We start from the raw sequence: 15,755 nt of genomic DNA on the forward strand, positions 1-15,755 counted from the left end.
ATGGTTTTAAATTTGTACGTCTCATATATATGTGTATATATATATATACACATATATATGTATATATTCTTTCTCCTAATGAAATATCTCAAAAATGGAAAAATGGGAATTAGATAATAAATACTCCATTACCCAACTTCATCACATTTTAGCACTCTGCAATATTTAAAGCATATTTAGCCTTTCTACTGATTTTTTTGAAACAGAATAATATGTGTGCATGGATAGGCACATTATATATGCTTTGTATATTTTTAAAAAAATTATAAAGTATGCCTTTTTCACAACTGTTTTCTTGACTCAACATTGTATTTGATATTTATCTCTGACTACTATAAATGCAATTCCAATTAATTTGCTTTAACTATACAGTTTATCTTTTATAAATATATCTAATATATTTATCCATTATTTTGTAGATGGAAAATTGTGATGTTTTCCATTTTAGCTATGTAAATACTATATAATCAGCAATTTTACATATTCCTCATTATACACATATATGAGTTTTCCAGAAATACACATAGGAGTGAAATTCTTGAGTCAAAGAACACAGTATTTCCAATAATGTTGGAAATTGACAAACTACAATCTCACAAATACTTGGTATTTAAATATTGTCATTCATATAGGTAAAGAACATTGAGCAGTTTTGTACTGAGCTAAGCTGACATTATTTTGACTGTTTTGGTTTTGTTTTTTCAATAGTAGGAATCACACCCAGGGACTCACATCCTAGGCAAGTAGTCTACCACTGAGCTACATCCACAGCCAAAATGTCTAGTTTTTAAATACCCTTTTAACCATATTTAATATCTAGTTTCCTAATTCTAATGCTAGTTTCCTAATTCTCTAGGGAGCTTAACAGAATTTTTGATACATGTTCTTTTTATAAGTCATCATTTTATTTCTTTGTGTATCAGCTTAAATGGATATCACAGTTTTAGAAGAAGCACTGAAATGGCCAAGAGGACTCACAAAGCTAATTAAACTGTGTCACCACAGAAATACACTTTAAGTTATGTAAACACAGGTGTCATTTTTTTAGTCATCAGTATAATTCTCAAAAAGCAATAGAAATTTTCTTTGCTACCAATCAGGTATGCTGGAAGTTTGCTTGTTTTCTAATTTTGTACTTTTTTATTTTTCTTTTTTCTGATTCTCAGCCATTTTGGTTCTGGATCTGTACCTTCTTACAATATAGAATTTAAAACAAGAAAACAACAACAAAGGAGAAAAGGGTCTATAAAGGAGAACCCAGAAAATGTCAAACAAGAGAGCATAGATCTCACTAGAAATAGAAATCCCTATTATGATGCTGAAAAAGACAGAGGAAGTAGTCTACGAAAAGGCCCCTGGATGTCTCAAAGTGGTAGGTCTCTAATTTTGAAAGCAATAAATAGGAACATTAAGAACAAGAAAAAAATACAGAATTTTCTATATGTAAGTTTAGAATTCCATATTAATTCTGTTTACTGTACTTGCTCATACTTGTGAGAGTGGAGGAATAGGGAAGAAAGTTCTGTGAGGTCACATAGTGAGGGGAGTTGGTATGACATTTATGGAGATTAGTCCTAAAAAAAGTCAATAACTTGGTTGTAAAATATGCAACAGGAACAAAGCAAACAAAATAATTTATTTTAAAAAGAATAAAAGAAATATGGCCAGTAAACATTTGGAAAGGCTCAAAAAGAAGAAATTAAAACTTAAAAGTAATAATGTCTTTAATAATTGCCAAATTATTAAAGATTTTTATTACACAATATTCAGCCTGAATGAGGGGGCAGGAGGCTACTAGACCCTGAGTACAAACTGAACACCCTTTCAAAAGGGCAGATTTGCAATGTATTTCTAAAGTGTTTGAAATGCAATACACCTTGATGTGGTAATTATAGTCCTAGGAATTAGTTCCAAAAAAATAATAAGGAATGTTAATGATGATTTTTATATAAAAATGCTGACCTCACCAATACCTCAAAACAAAATGCTAGTTTTGTTTTCTTCTTCATATTTTGTCATATTTTTCAATATTTTTCACCCATGAACTATTATAAAGGTAACATATTTACCTTTATAACTTTAAAATGTCATTTGTACATACTTATTTGACAATTGATAACATTTTACAGTGACTAGGGATATAGTCAAAAAGGCTTTCCTTTAGACTGAAATGGTATAGTTCCCTGCTCTTTATAAAATATACATGTATGGTTAACAACAAAATATTTCAGCTAAAGTGTCTGAACTCAATCTATAATCAAAGCCCAAAGGGCACATTCTCAATGACAGGGAGAGGGAGAATTATTACATGGGTTGAAGCTGCTATATTTCAACAGGATTTTCACAATGCCTATCATATATGATTAATTTATAATCAGAAAATCAATATTTATAGCATGTTCTAATGTAATGTGTTTGTAAAAAAACACTTCTGATGGTAACCCCCAAGTAACTCAAAACAGAAAAAAAACAAGTCTGGAAAAAGTACTGAAAAAAGAAAAAAAAGTAAAAGAATTCATGAGCAGCAGTGTTGGTGGTTAAATGTTAAAGGAAGTCCTTCATGGAGTAGGAGTGCAACACTGGGTAGAAAAGTGCATCTCCACCAAGGATGAAGAGCACCGGAAGTTCCGAGAGGAAAGCTAAGTGCAGGGCACCCAGCAACAGACAACTGATGTTCAACTAGGTGTCTTCTTTGCATTCAGAGCCAAGTGTGAAAAAGAGGGATCCTATGATTGAAATGCAGATCCTGCATAATTCTTCCTGTCTGCCTCAACACAGACAGCATTAAGGGAAATAAGAAAGCACAATAGTATTTGATTATTATTTTCTTTAAAAGAAAATTTATTTTAAAAAGCTTTTCTCATTTCAAAAGTGATATATTCATTAAAGAAAAATTTAAAATCTGATACACTATTAAAAAAACAAGAAAATAAAAACCACCTTAATTTTTTTTTTTTTTTTTTTTTTTTTAGGGGCTGGGGTTGTAGCTCAGCAGTAGAGCACTTGCCTTATATACATGAGGCACTGAGTTTGATTCCCAGCACCACATATAAATAAGCAAATAAAATAAAGAACCATCAACAACTAAAAAAATATTTAAAAAAATTTTTTAAACAATGTGAAGGAAGGGAGGGAGGAGGCCAGGTTTGGGAGTGGCTATTTGAGGGGCATTTTGATTTATCTTTTTATAGTCAGAATGTGTGGTGATTAAAGTGAAGACAAGCTTAAAAAACTAAAAATGAGCACAAGGGGGAGAGGCAAAGACAACTGGAGATGACGGGAACAATGCTTAAAAAGAGGCAACAGCTCAGGTTTATTCCACCACAGACTATTCTTATAATCTACTAGATCATGAGCCAGCTAATTTTCTTATTTATCAATGATTATCATGGTAGGGAAATTATCTGACACTCACTCTGTTTGAATCTCTTACCCTGTGAGATGATAACTTTTAGAGCTTTTTTGTTTTTGATTTTGTTTGGACACTAGGAATTAAACCCCAGGGCACTTAAAAACGGAGCCACATTCCCCAGCCCTTTTTATTTTTTATTTTGAGTCAGGGTCCTCTAAGTTGTCTAGGTCCTCACTAGTTGGCTGAGACTGGCTTTGAACTAGAGATTCTCTTGCCTCAGCCTCCTGGGATTATAGGCATACACCATCATGCCTGGCCAAGAGTAACAGTTAGCCACAACCTCACAGATAGTAGCACTAATAAGCTCTCTCAAATCTTGCCTATAATTAAAAGCACACAAAAAAAGGGGTGACTCTTGGTGGTAAAAAATATGTAAACAGATCTTTGTATCCCAGAGATATCTAGAGATTATCTGGCCTTTCCAAAAGTTTCCAGAATAGCAGAAGAAACAGCCTGTTTTGCTTGGAAACAATCTCTACTGGAATGCAATGTATGGGAATGTACCTGACTCATTTCAAGCCATCACATCACAGCATTTCCACCATAATTTTCCTACGCTTTATTCACCAAAAGTGTGCAACAATACTGCTCTTTAGCCTTGGCCTGATATTGCTGAGAATCCTCAATCCTTAACCTAAAAAGCCAGAATTAATGGGTATAAAGCTAATGAAAACATATGTTAGGCTCTCTAGGGTTTAATGTTTTTAGATAATTATTTATTGACATGATGTTTCTGGGAAGAGAAAAAACAACTCTACCTCACAGAGCTTATGTCAACAAAGAACCAGGCATGAATGCCAGGGAGACCAGCTGGAGCAACAGTAATGAACTTTGGTAAACAGAGTTCTTCCTTAAAATGCTAGACAGTGAACATTTAAATGTATGAGAAAATACATATCAAGACAGCAATGTCAGGGTGAAAGCAAAATATTTGACTAGAAGAGTGTGCCCAGAAAGGAAACTTGTTTTGCTTAATAGAATCACGAAAGAGGTCTGAAGAAATCATTAGTGTAAAGAAAGTTTCCTGTGTGGAATCATATAATCTACATTAAAGAAAACAAAAACTAATGGTTAGTATATATAGTATTATCTTATTAAAAAATTAGAGCTCAAAGAGAAGATGGAAGGGGCTATGGTGTCCTTAAGATAAATTACAAGTTACCCTATAAGAGATAACTTTAAAAAAGAAAGAGTGAAATAAATAAGTAAGTAAATAAATAAATAAAACTATTAGACCCAAATAAATGTATCCAAAGTGAATAAAACACAAGATTCACTCATGTAAGAAATATTTTTTGAGTATTCCCTATGTTTAAGGCCTCATATAAGAAGGTATAGGCATGAAATCTTCACACACACACACAAAAAAAGAATAAGAGAGATCTAAAATGATGATATAGAAAGAGATTACACAATTTTTTTTTAAGTACTCAAGAGTGCAGTTAAAGGTTACAAGCCATTTGGAAGGGGTAAGACATTAGAAATATAAAAGTTTATTATATGGAGACAGGAAACAAGAAGGGGGGGATACAAATACTATGTATCTATTATAACAATAGCAGGATTGATACACTAAGTAAACACTTATTTAAAAGAACTGAGGAAATGCACACTGAAACTAACAAAGCAAAGATCTAATGTCAGTATAAATAATGAAACTACAAAGAAGAAAATATCAGTAAATAGGTTAACAGAAAACAAACCTAATTTTTTTAAAGTCAAAAATAAATATGAATGAATGAAAAATTTTTATCCTTTGTGATTTTTAAACAATTGGTATTTTGGTTTGGAGTTGAAGTCAACTCATTTAAGAGGGGTGGTTCATAACAATTTATAATTGCTTGAATACTAACTATAAAAACTATTTCCTATCACCTAGAAATGTCTTTTAAATTTTTCAACAAAATTAGTACAAACAAGGTAGAGTTTACAAATAAATTATAGCTTACTTGGAAAAAAGTTGCTGAATTAATACCTGAAAATACTATTACCATTATGTATTTGATTAAAGGGTCAGAGAGGTTATTTCTTTTACTACTCTGAAAATAAAGACTCACTAAACTACTTTCAAAGACAAAATATTCATATTCCACATTAATGTGAAACACATGCAGTCCACTGACCATTTACTCAAAAGATCCACTTCAGACCTTCTCTGTGCAAAGTATTATAATGAGTGCTACAGGAGTACAAACAAGACAACTGACTAAGGTATGGGCCCTAAATACACAGAAAAAAAACCAAAGGTACAACTTTCTAGTTACATAAATCAATTTAGTATTCCTGGGGAAATATTTCTGTATATCAATATGTGTTTCTAGGATTACAAAAAAAATACCCTCTGGGTCTCAACACAGATTCAAAAATTACTTTCAACATGCTTTATTATTTCTTGGTAAGATGGCTAAAGAATATAGAAAAATACTGGAAAAAAAAGTCAAAGCCATTTATTCAATGTTCCTAAAAACTAAGATGGTATTTCTTTGAATTTGGCTATCATATTTTGGAGTCTACTTTTATTTCTGTTGCCAAGGTTCTACTTTCAGTTCCAACCCAAAACATCATAAGGTTAGTGTATTAATTCAAATCTTTACAATAAAGATATATGTAGCCTGAGATGATGAAAGATAAAACATTAAAAAATAATGACCTGATGTTATGTTGCACATCAGAACTATCCAAAGAGGATGTGTTAAGTGTACCCTATCAGAGCCCACTACTGGCAATTTTAATTGTACAGGTGTAGGTGGTGCTCAAGAATTTGCATATTTAGGTAGAACATGTTTAGAGAAGCCCCTATCTCCAGAATTATCATCAATGAAGAAGAAGAGTTCCTAATTTCCCTGCTATCTCTATCATTTTCAAAAATGCCAGAACTATTATCATTTGTCTCACTCCATTGTACATGTTCTCAACTCCATCGTACATGTTCTTCAGCTATACATGTTTTGGTTTTTTTGTCCACTTCTCACTAGACAGATAAATGAATGGCTATATTCAAAGGGAGACAGATACAGACAGATCCATTCATTTATTGAATATACATTAAAGCATATATTCTGCCTACAAATGAGAAAGTAATTCAAGCATTTTCATATTTTCTACATCTGAGAAACACTCTGACATTCCATCCTTATGAAAAAAAGAAGAAAGATAACACTGAAAGAAATCCCCAGTTTTCTAGGATTTTAAGTCACTAACAACTACAATTAGCTTACCTGCCATCTCGCTGAGCAGCACCACCTTCTGTTACTGTCTTGACAAATATTCCCAGTTTCTCAAGTCCAGCATCTGCTCCAACACCCATTCCAATAATACTGATACCAAGACCATCCTCATCTATAAAAAGAAAAAAGAATGAAGCAACCAAGGTTTTGCACTGGTCCAGCTGATATAACTAGTTGGTAAGGCCTATTGCTGCTTCTAGTTTTGTTCTTCTTTATGAACAGGACACATGAGAGTCTTGTCTCAGCAGAAATTTTTTATAAGAGGATGAAAAAGATTATCAAATAAGATTCCTCAAAGGGCTCAGGAGTGTCACATCATTTTAAAATTGAGGTTGGCAATTCATTCTGGTCTCAGAAAAGCTAATGATTTTGTTACTGAATAGTCAATCTACCTAAACACAGACTCTCCAAATAATCCTTTAAATTATTTAGGCATAAACACACACATACTAAAATGCATGCATAATTTTTAATGAATATGATCCATAAGATTTGGAATTTCTTCTTTAATTATGTGATCACATTTTCTGTTTGTTTATGAAAAATAAGACAGTATGTGTCTTTGAGTTTTTCCTCTGTGCTAACTACACAAGTATATACATTAAACAAAAGTTTAAATATATAAACACACACAGAAGATTTGTTTTTTTCTTCTTTTACATTCCTTTACATAGTCTATTGCAACTTACTTTTAAAAATTCAATGATAACTTATGAATATCAACTTACATAGCTTAAATCATTTCTAATGACTGTATAATACTTCAGGATAAGATGATATAAAAAATATTAAACCATTTGTCTATTGTCAGGCACTCACCTTTGTTTCAATTTTTTATTTTGTTTTGGCACTATAAGCAATACTGACATTTATTTTATTTTTCATTTACTTAATAATTTATGTGTTTATTCATGTTTCCATTTGCCCTTTCCAAGAACATATATAGTTCAACACCAGTGAATTAAAAGACACACTATTTTGTACCCTATGTGCTTTGCTTAACAGTCAAGGTTATTTTTTGATAGCCTCAAAGTCTTTGTAATCATGATTTGTCAGCAGCATAAAAAACGGATACTAGCTAATCAACAGTGATGGATTATTAAAGGAAAACAAGCCCCACATACTCAATAGGATGCTTGGTGTTTTAAAACAGTTTTTAGCAATAAACATTACTATATATTCATAATTACAATTCTTTGAAGAGGATTTATCTCATTGATTATTATATGTTATCTTCTGCCTTAACTATGACTATCACAACCCTACATCTTTATTCTACATACATTCAAAAACAAATCATTGGCAAAGTGTGATTTGTTTGCTCAGTAGTATTCCACAAGGAATTTTTATGATGTTTTCCCTGGATAGGTTTTTGCATATGAACACCAGCTGAAGGCACTTCCACACTGATTGTAGGCATAGGTATCACTCCAGTGTTAGATCTTTACAACTAACTAATGTCTGAGTGATCACCATTTAGAATGTTTACATATATGTGGTTTCTCATATTAATTTCATTGAAATCACTTCTCTGGTTCAAATACTTATTCTTTTGCTAAAGATTTCCCTCAGAATAAGTTTTCTTGTGTACATGAAGGTCAGATGTGTGTTGAAGGCTCTTCCACAATGGTTAGTGTTTAAGATTTCTTCTTTCCCATGAGAATTTTCTAGTATATATCAAGGTTAGCTGATGGCTAAATTCTTGTTCAGACTCATCACAATCATCGAGCTTCTCTAGCATGTGAATTTGTTCCTGCAATGGTTACTGAAAGCCTTCCCACCGTATACACATCCACATGCATAGCCTCACCCCAGTGTATTTCTCCTGTGGTTTAAAGAGATGATCATTGTAGCTCTTCCACACTAAAGGTTTGTTTCCTGAGCGAAATCTCTAGAGTATTAGCATTGTGCTTGAATTCCTCCTCACGTTCACTATACTTAGAGGGTTTCTCTTCATTACAACTTGTTAAAACCAATATTATACTTTGATCAAAATGTTCCCATATATATTCAAAGGGTCCTCTCAAATGTCAAATCTCTTACTGTCATGAGAGGAAATTGCAGCAACTATTCTGTGTGAAAATAACTTCTTGGTTTTTAAATCACTTTTCCTGCCTGGACTCAGGCCTCCCTAAAGATTTTTTGTTGTCTTTATTCTTTTCTTTGCTTCCATGGTGCTTCTCATTGCTCTAATGAGAAAATCACTCGGATTTTCAAAGCTAAAAATCTAGTAGCAGAAAAGCAAAATTAACTTGATCCATACTGAATTCCTATAAGAAGGAGGCAATGACTGAGGGTGAAACAAGGAAGAACCCAATGGATGCACAGAGACAGGTGACTGATGTTCCCGAGCATCTCATCTCTTCTCTGTTCAGAGGGAGAAGGATGGAATTCAGAACTACATGTTTGAAGGCCACTGATTCCTGGGGCTGCCCTGTCAAGAAGCAAGCAGTCCCTGTATCCTCCTCTATCTACATTCCTAGGGACAGGCAAAGGCTCTAAATGGGTCAAGAGCCAACAAGGATGTGGAAGACAGTGAGGCTATGCTACCATGGAAGATGCTATCACCACACTGCTCAACACTGACTTTCTCTCTCAGGCAAGAAGCCCAAGTTGTACAACATTTCCTTCATAGTGACTGAGAGTGTAAAGCAGTGTAGATCATTTTAGATTTCCTCTTCTGAAAAGTACCACTTTTTTTTCTATTGAATTTTACCTGTCTCTCCTGTCCTGATAATTTTCAGAGATTCTTAGCATATTGTAGACATTGGTTTTGTCATCTACAATGAGGGCAATTTATCACCTGTTTAATTTTGTTTGAGATAATTACCTTTAAAAGCTAAATTGGTTCATCTTTTCTAACTTTGGGTTTTCCTTCTGGGTTAAGGTCATCCTCTCACCAGCCAAGCTGATAAATGGAATTTTATAAAATTTCTTCAAATATCAATAACTTTTAAAATTTAATTATTTAATCTATGTAGGCTTTTAAAATATGATATAATGCAGGCATCTAACTTTATATTCTTCCAATAGATGCTCAGTTATGCTAGAAAAATTTATAAAATGTGCTATTACCTATGTGTGCCATACTAAATATTTCTGCAGACTAATATCTTTCTCTAGATCTTCTATTTTGTCTCACCAATATATAAATATAATTTGTTCTCATTATAGAAGCTTTAACATTATGTCCAGATATTTGGTAAATTAAGCCCTTTGTATTATTTCCTTTTTCCCTTACATCCATAATTTCTCATATAAAATTAAAGATTGTCCTACACAATCCCTTCTAGCAACTCAATGTTGTTGGCAGTTCTTTTTGAACTATACTAAATGTATATCTTAATTTATGGACATGCTTCTAAACTGAGTTTTCCCATCCAAGAACATAGTATAACTTTTAACTAGCTTAAATCTAATGTCTTTCAAAGAAAAATTATTATTTTCTATACATAAATCCTGTTTCTTAGTAATGAATTTAATAAGTATTTTGTTGTTTGGGTGCTATTATAAATAAAACATTTTCCCATTTCTACTTCTAAATTCTTACTGTGAATACAGAGAAAAAAAAACAAGTTTTATAGGCATCTTGAATCTGACTTTCTCCTTTACAAATTATCTTACCAATTCTAATATTTTTAAATTGAATTAATTTGGTTTCCAAGGTGGACATAGATATCATTATACATTGTGTTAGTGTTCCACAAAGGCCCATGTATTAAAGGCTTTCTTCAGCTTGGGAGTGAGGCCTAGTGGAAGGAAGTGAGCCCACTCAGGGTACACCCTTTAGTGGGATCCTGGAACTCCATCCCTTTCTATTTTTTACATCATGGCTGTCATGATGAGCAAGTCCCTCCATCGCTTATACCCTCCATAATATACTGTCTCACTACAGGCTCAAAAGCAATGGTGCCAACTGATCATGGCCAAAAACATGATCCCAAAATACACTGTTCTTCTTTTAAGGTTTATTATCTCAGGAATTGTATTATAGTAACAGAAAGCTAACACAGATAGGGTTATAGATATATCAGCAAAAGGAGGTATTTCTTTATGTATTTTCTTTTCTTGGACTGATCATTTCATGCAAAGGACATTGCCTCCCAGTTTTAACTGAAATATTTATAGTGTCTCCTCAATTTAAAAATATAATTCTTTATGATCTATATTTTGTATAATATTCAGGAATAGAGTATTTAATTTGAAATAACTAAACATTATCAAATATCTCTTAACCTTGACTACAGACTTTTTCCTTTCAATTTTTTTTGAATAAATTTCCTAATAATGAACTACTCTATATCCTCCTATCTAAAACCCTGTTTAGTCTTAATGCATTTTTTTCTTTAAATATTTCTGTATTTAGTATTTTATTTCATTTAGAATTTTAAAACATATATTTATACTGAGTTGTCCTATAGTCATTTTTGTAGCATTTTTGTAGCATTATTAACTTTTAGTGTAAACTAAAGTTTATATGTTATCTTTTTTGTTTTTTTTTTTTCTTTTCAGCCCTTTTTGTTTTTTGAGATAGGGTTTTGCTAAGTTCTTAGGACTTTGCTAAATTTCTGAGGCTGGTCTTAAACTTGTGATTCTCCTGCCTCAGCCTCCTGAGTCACTGGGATTATAGGATTGTACCACTGTGCCTGGCTCCATGCATCCTTGAAAGAGTTTTCCTTCATTTTCTATGATATAAAATATTCTCACACAGACTTGTATAGCCTTTAAACTCATCTGGTTCTGATGAGTTTTTAATATTTTATCTGTAGTCATCATTCTAATTTATTCTATGGCAATTTGTCTAACTTGAATTGATTTTAGTAACTCCTATTTTGCTAGGAAGTAATAAATTACTTCTAGGTATTCATCATTTTTGTCAAAGAAATTTAGTGAAAAAATATATCAACCTTTCATAATCCTGAATGAGGAATACTGAAAGCAAAAATATAGAAATTATAAATTAGGAATGAAAAGCAAATACATATAATGTTGCTCAGTCAGGATTATGAAGGGTTGATATATTTTAGAGATCTTTCAATAAAAAACTTGTTATTTTTGTTTATAATGTCCTCTGTACTCGCTTTTAAAATTTTATTTACTTTTTTCTGATTTACATGACAAATATTTTTTCTTCTACTTTTTTAAAGTTAAAGATATAACTTTCATTCTGAGTAAGGTTTTTATTTTGTGTTAGAGGTTTGTTTTAAATAATCCATTCCATGATGGTTTGGAACAATAGGTCTAATTTTTTATTTGATCAAACATCTACCTTGAAATTCTCATGATATTAAAGGGGTTTAAAATTTTTTTAAGGGAAAAGAATTTTTTTTTCTTTTGAACGCAATTTTTAAATTGAGTTGATTATATTAATCCACTCCTCAATATCTTTGTTTTCTGTCTACAGATCTCTCTAGTTCTGAAAGTGCATTAAACTCTCTGATAATTGTATTGCATTTTGTTATCTTCTATTTTAATTTTTAGTATGAAATATAGCATATATACAAGAGCTTATGAAAACATTTATCTACAAAACATTATATTTGGGGAACAAAAATAACTAAACAGCCACTTACTAACAAATATAAAGAATGTTACCAACACTCAATAACCATCTATGTACTCTTCCATGACACTGTAATTCTTCCCTTATTCCTAAACATTATGTTAATCACTTTTCCTTTTCAAAATACTTAAGAAAAAACACTTGTGTGCCCATCCCTAAATAATAAGCTGTTCAACTTTTCCTAGTTTTGAAAATTAAATAAATGGAATTATAATTTCATGACTTCCTCTCTCAACTGCTTTTTAAATTTTCTCACAACTTCATGTTTGCAAAAATCACACATTCTGCTACATGTAAACTGTGTGGTTCATTCATTTTCACTGCTGAGTAATATTTTATTAACTAAATATGCTACAATTTATAGGCAATTTCTAACACTGATGAACATTTGAATTGTTCTCATTTTGGCTTTTATTAGCAATACAAAACACACAGTCAATTCTAGCTGTTATAATGCTTTCCACAATTTTAAATCTATAAAAAAATATAGGCATCACTCTTTAATTCACTTTAACCCCAAATGAAAGTTTCTTAATGGGAATAATCAATCATGCACAGTATAATGACTAATGCTCTCATTCATATTTTCTCCATCTGGACACTTCTGTGTTTAATATTCACATAGTTTTCACCTCTATTTTTCCTCCCTTTACTGTTTTAAACAAGTTTCTTTGCCTCCCTAGTAATTGGGAAGTATATTACACAGATAAAGTATGTACTTGATGTATTCTTTAAATCCTTACATGTCAGCACATTTCTTTCTTTCACCAGAATAAGCAAATGCTCTCTGGGATGGGGAGGGGATTCTATCATCCTTCTTATTCATAGTGGCCTATGAAATTATACCTCCATCTCCCTGTTCCTATAGTTGAAAATAAATCTGACACTAATATAATCATCTTTCCCATCAAATACTTTTTCTGATTTGTTTACTTTGGAGTTTTTAAGTCTGGTATTTTATATTTTTTATGTTATCTTTGAATATTAGGATTTTCCCAGCCTATGCCTAGTATTTTTTGGTGTAAAGTCTTCTCATTCACAACTAAGTCCTTTCTAACAGGAAGTTCAGGTCTTTTTTTCTTTTATTCCAAGAAATTTTTTTTCTAGTCCAAAAAACTTTCTTCTATTATTATTTGTCTCTCCTCCTCCATTGTCTTTTCCCCTTCTGTTGCCTATAATTTACATACTGGTGCTCTTTCATGATTTTTCTTGGATATTTACTTTGTCATTTGAGAATTAGTTTGGAACATCTCTTAATTAATACTATAAATAAATATTAAAATTTTAATGAATATTCTTTCTTGGTTATTCAAGTTATCATCTATTCATTCTTTTTTTCCAAAGCCTTGTGAGATTTATTAATTTAATGTTCACTGGATGACAGTCCAGTTCCTGGGTACACATCTTATACGATGATAAATGAGGCAGTCTCTGGTACCATGAGTCAGCAGTTACTACATCAGGGAAACTGTCCTTCCAGGGAGAGAAATCAGGATGAAGCCCCTTTGTTCTTTCTCCTTACTCCCCTCAAAGACAGGGAAGATAAACAACCTTACCATTTAAATCTTTCTGAATCCTATTGCCTTTGATCCAAAATGTCTATAATTTTCCAAAGGCATTTCCCATTCACATTCTGAGCCTAACCATAACTACTCTCTCTCCACCAAAAATAGCACCTACTCTCCCCACTCTCACTTATAGATCTTTCTCTGGCCTCTCTCCTGCACCAGTTCTTTCCAGAAATACAGGCAAAGCCTAGGCCTCACTCATACCTCCCTCCATCTCAACCACCATTCCAAACAGCTACAGAGGATGAGTTTCAATTGGCAGTAGGAGGTAGGAGTCTTTCGATCCAATCAACTATTAGAATCCATATCAACTATTTTTGAAACTTAATAAATAGATCTTCTGTGAGAATTAAAGCTTTATTCAATCCTTAAAAAAAAGACTAGACTTTGGAAAAACAATCCTATATTATTAGCACAGCCACATAATGATGTTGTGAACATTGTAGCACTCATCTACCTTTCTCTAGTTCCACTGGGAAAAGTTCTAGCTTCTCTACACGCTTTTCAAGTTCATACTCAGCAGATGCGGCCACGGGGTCAACTTCATCATTTCTCCTGTCATAGTCTTCATTGGAGTATGTGTTAAAAACCTGTAGCAAGAAATCAAAACCAAAATGTTAATACAGAAAAGATGGCTTTCCAAATTTCTTTTTAAATGGCTGAATAAAACTACAAAATTTTTAAAAGAAAACAGTGTGGTGTATCTTCTTAATATATTTTCTGTTTTTAAAATTAATTGCGATGTTAGGAAAAGAAAAACTAAATCAGAATAAAGATAAATTACTAATTTAAAAATATGTATGAATAATTTTATCAATTTTAATAATTTCAGAGTCAACATCTCTATATAATACATTATTTGAAAAACAGTATCCATCACCTTTTATATAATCAGAATATACCATCTAACTGCAATATGCTACTGTAAACCAAGTTTAGAACATATTGAAGCAACCTAAGCAACTACCATCCTATACCTTTCTTATGGAATGACCTCTGCTAGCCCTAGCAGTGTAGATCATCAATACTATGGAACCACTGAACCTGATTTCTAACATATACTGTCTTGGGTTGTGTTAAACTATTCTTATTTGACATCTCTCATTTTATTTGTACATAAATTTAAATCAAAATTTCATAGGACATTTCAAGAGATTGCTTAAAAGTTTTAGAATAAATAAGATATTGGTAAATCTTTATTTTTTATCTAAATCATTCAAAAGAGTACTAAGTGTGGCCTTCAGATATTGCTAGAGATGTGATTATCCTTATTTCAGTTGAAGTTTTTATTTTACTTGAAAAGAAACTGGACTGATTATCAAATCACTCTCTCGATAACACTGAAGAGTATTTACAAGAAATATATAAGTCATCAAGTGTAATCAATATATATAATAAAACTGAAATTTTCAATTAAATTCAACAATTATTAAGCATCTAAATGGTGCCTGGAAAAGCTTCATGAGTGCCCCTCAAAATCTTAAAATCTAGGTGTGATTAGTTTTTTTAACAAACATATTAAAAACTTCAAAGAACACATGGTGGTCCTGTGGTACACACCTATAATTCTAGTGGCCCCAGAGGCTGAGGCAGGAGGATACCTAGTTCAAAGCCAGCCTCAGTAACTTGGCAAGACCCTAACCAACTTAGGGAGACCCTGTCTCAAAATTAAAAAAAAAAAAGGGCTAGAGATGTGACACAGTGGTTAAGCATCCCTGGGTTCAATCCTCAGTACCAAAATAAATAAATAAATAGATAATTTTTTTAAAGGTTGGGATTGTGGCTCAGTGGTTAAGTGCTCCTGGGTTCAATCTCTGATACAATGAAAATGCAGAATAAAAAGTCAGAAATGAAAGAAAACATACTTATTGCCACTCAAGCTGATAGATCCAGCTTTACATGTTCAACTGGAAAACTAGCAATTCTTAAATTTTTTTATATGGTAACCTGTAAACCAATAATACATATTACCTATAGAGAAGCAG

General features: G+C 32.1%; 1 protein-coding gene across 14 annotated transcripts in view; it reads right to left on the minus strand.

The window, feature by feature from the left end:
* The window catches only part of Ppp1r9a (protein phosphatase 1 regulatory subunit 9A), a 296,248-nt gene that overhangs the window by 113,594 nt on the left and 166,899 nt on the right, over positions 1 to 15,755 (minus strand). For all 14 annotated transcript variants that reach the window (XM_078040394.1, XM_040291524.2, XM_078040395.1 and 11 more), the window contains 2 exons: positions 14,228 to 14,360; positions 6,631 to 6,751 (listed from right to left, as the gene is read on the minus strand). In XM_078040394.1, coding sequence (XP_077896520.1) covers positions 6,631 to 6,751; positions 14,228 to 14,360 — 254 coding nt within the window. The remainder of the gene's footprint in view (positions 1 to 6,630; positions 6,752 to 14,227; positions 14,361 to 15,755) is intronic.

This window comes from Ictidomys tridecemlineatus, chromosome 2 (assembly GCF_052094955.1).
Source record: "Ictidomys tridecemlineatus isolate mIctTri1 chromosome 2, mIctTri1.hap1, whole genome shotgun sequence".
Classification (NCBI taxonomy): Eukaryota; Metazoa; Chordata; class Mammalia; order Rodentia; family Sciuridae; genus Ictidomys; species Ictidomys tridecemlineatus.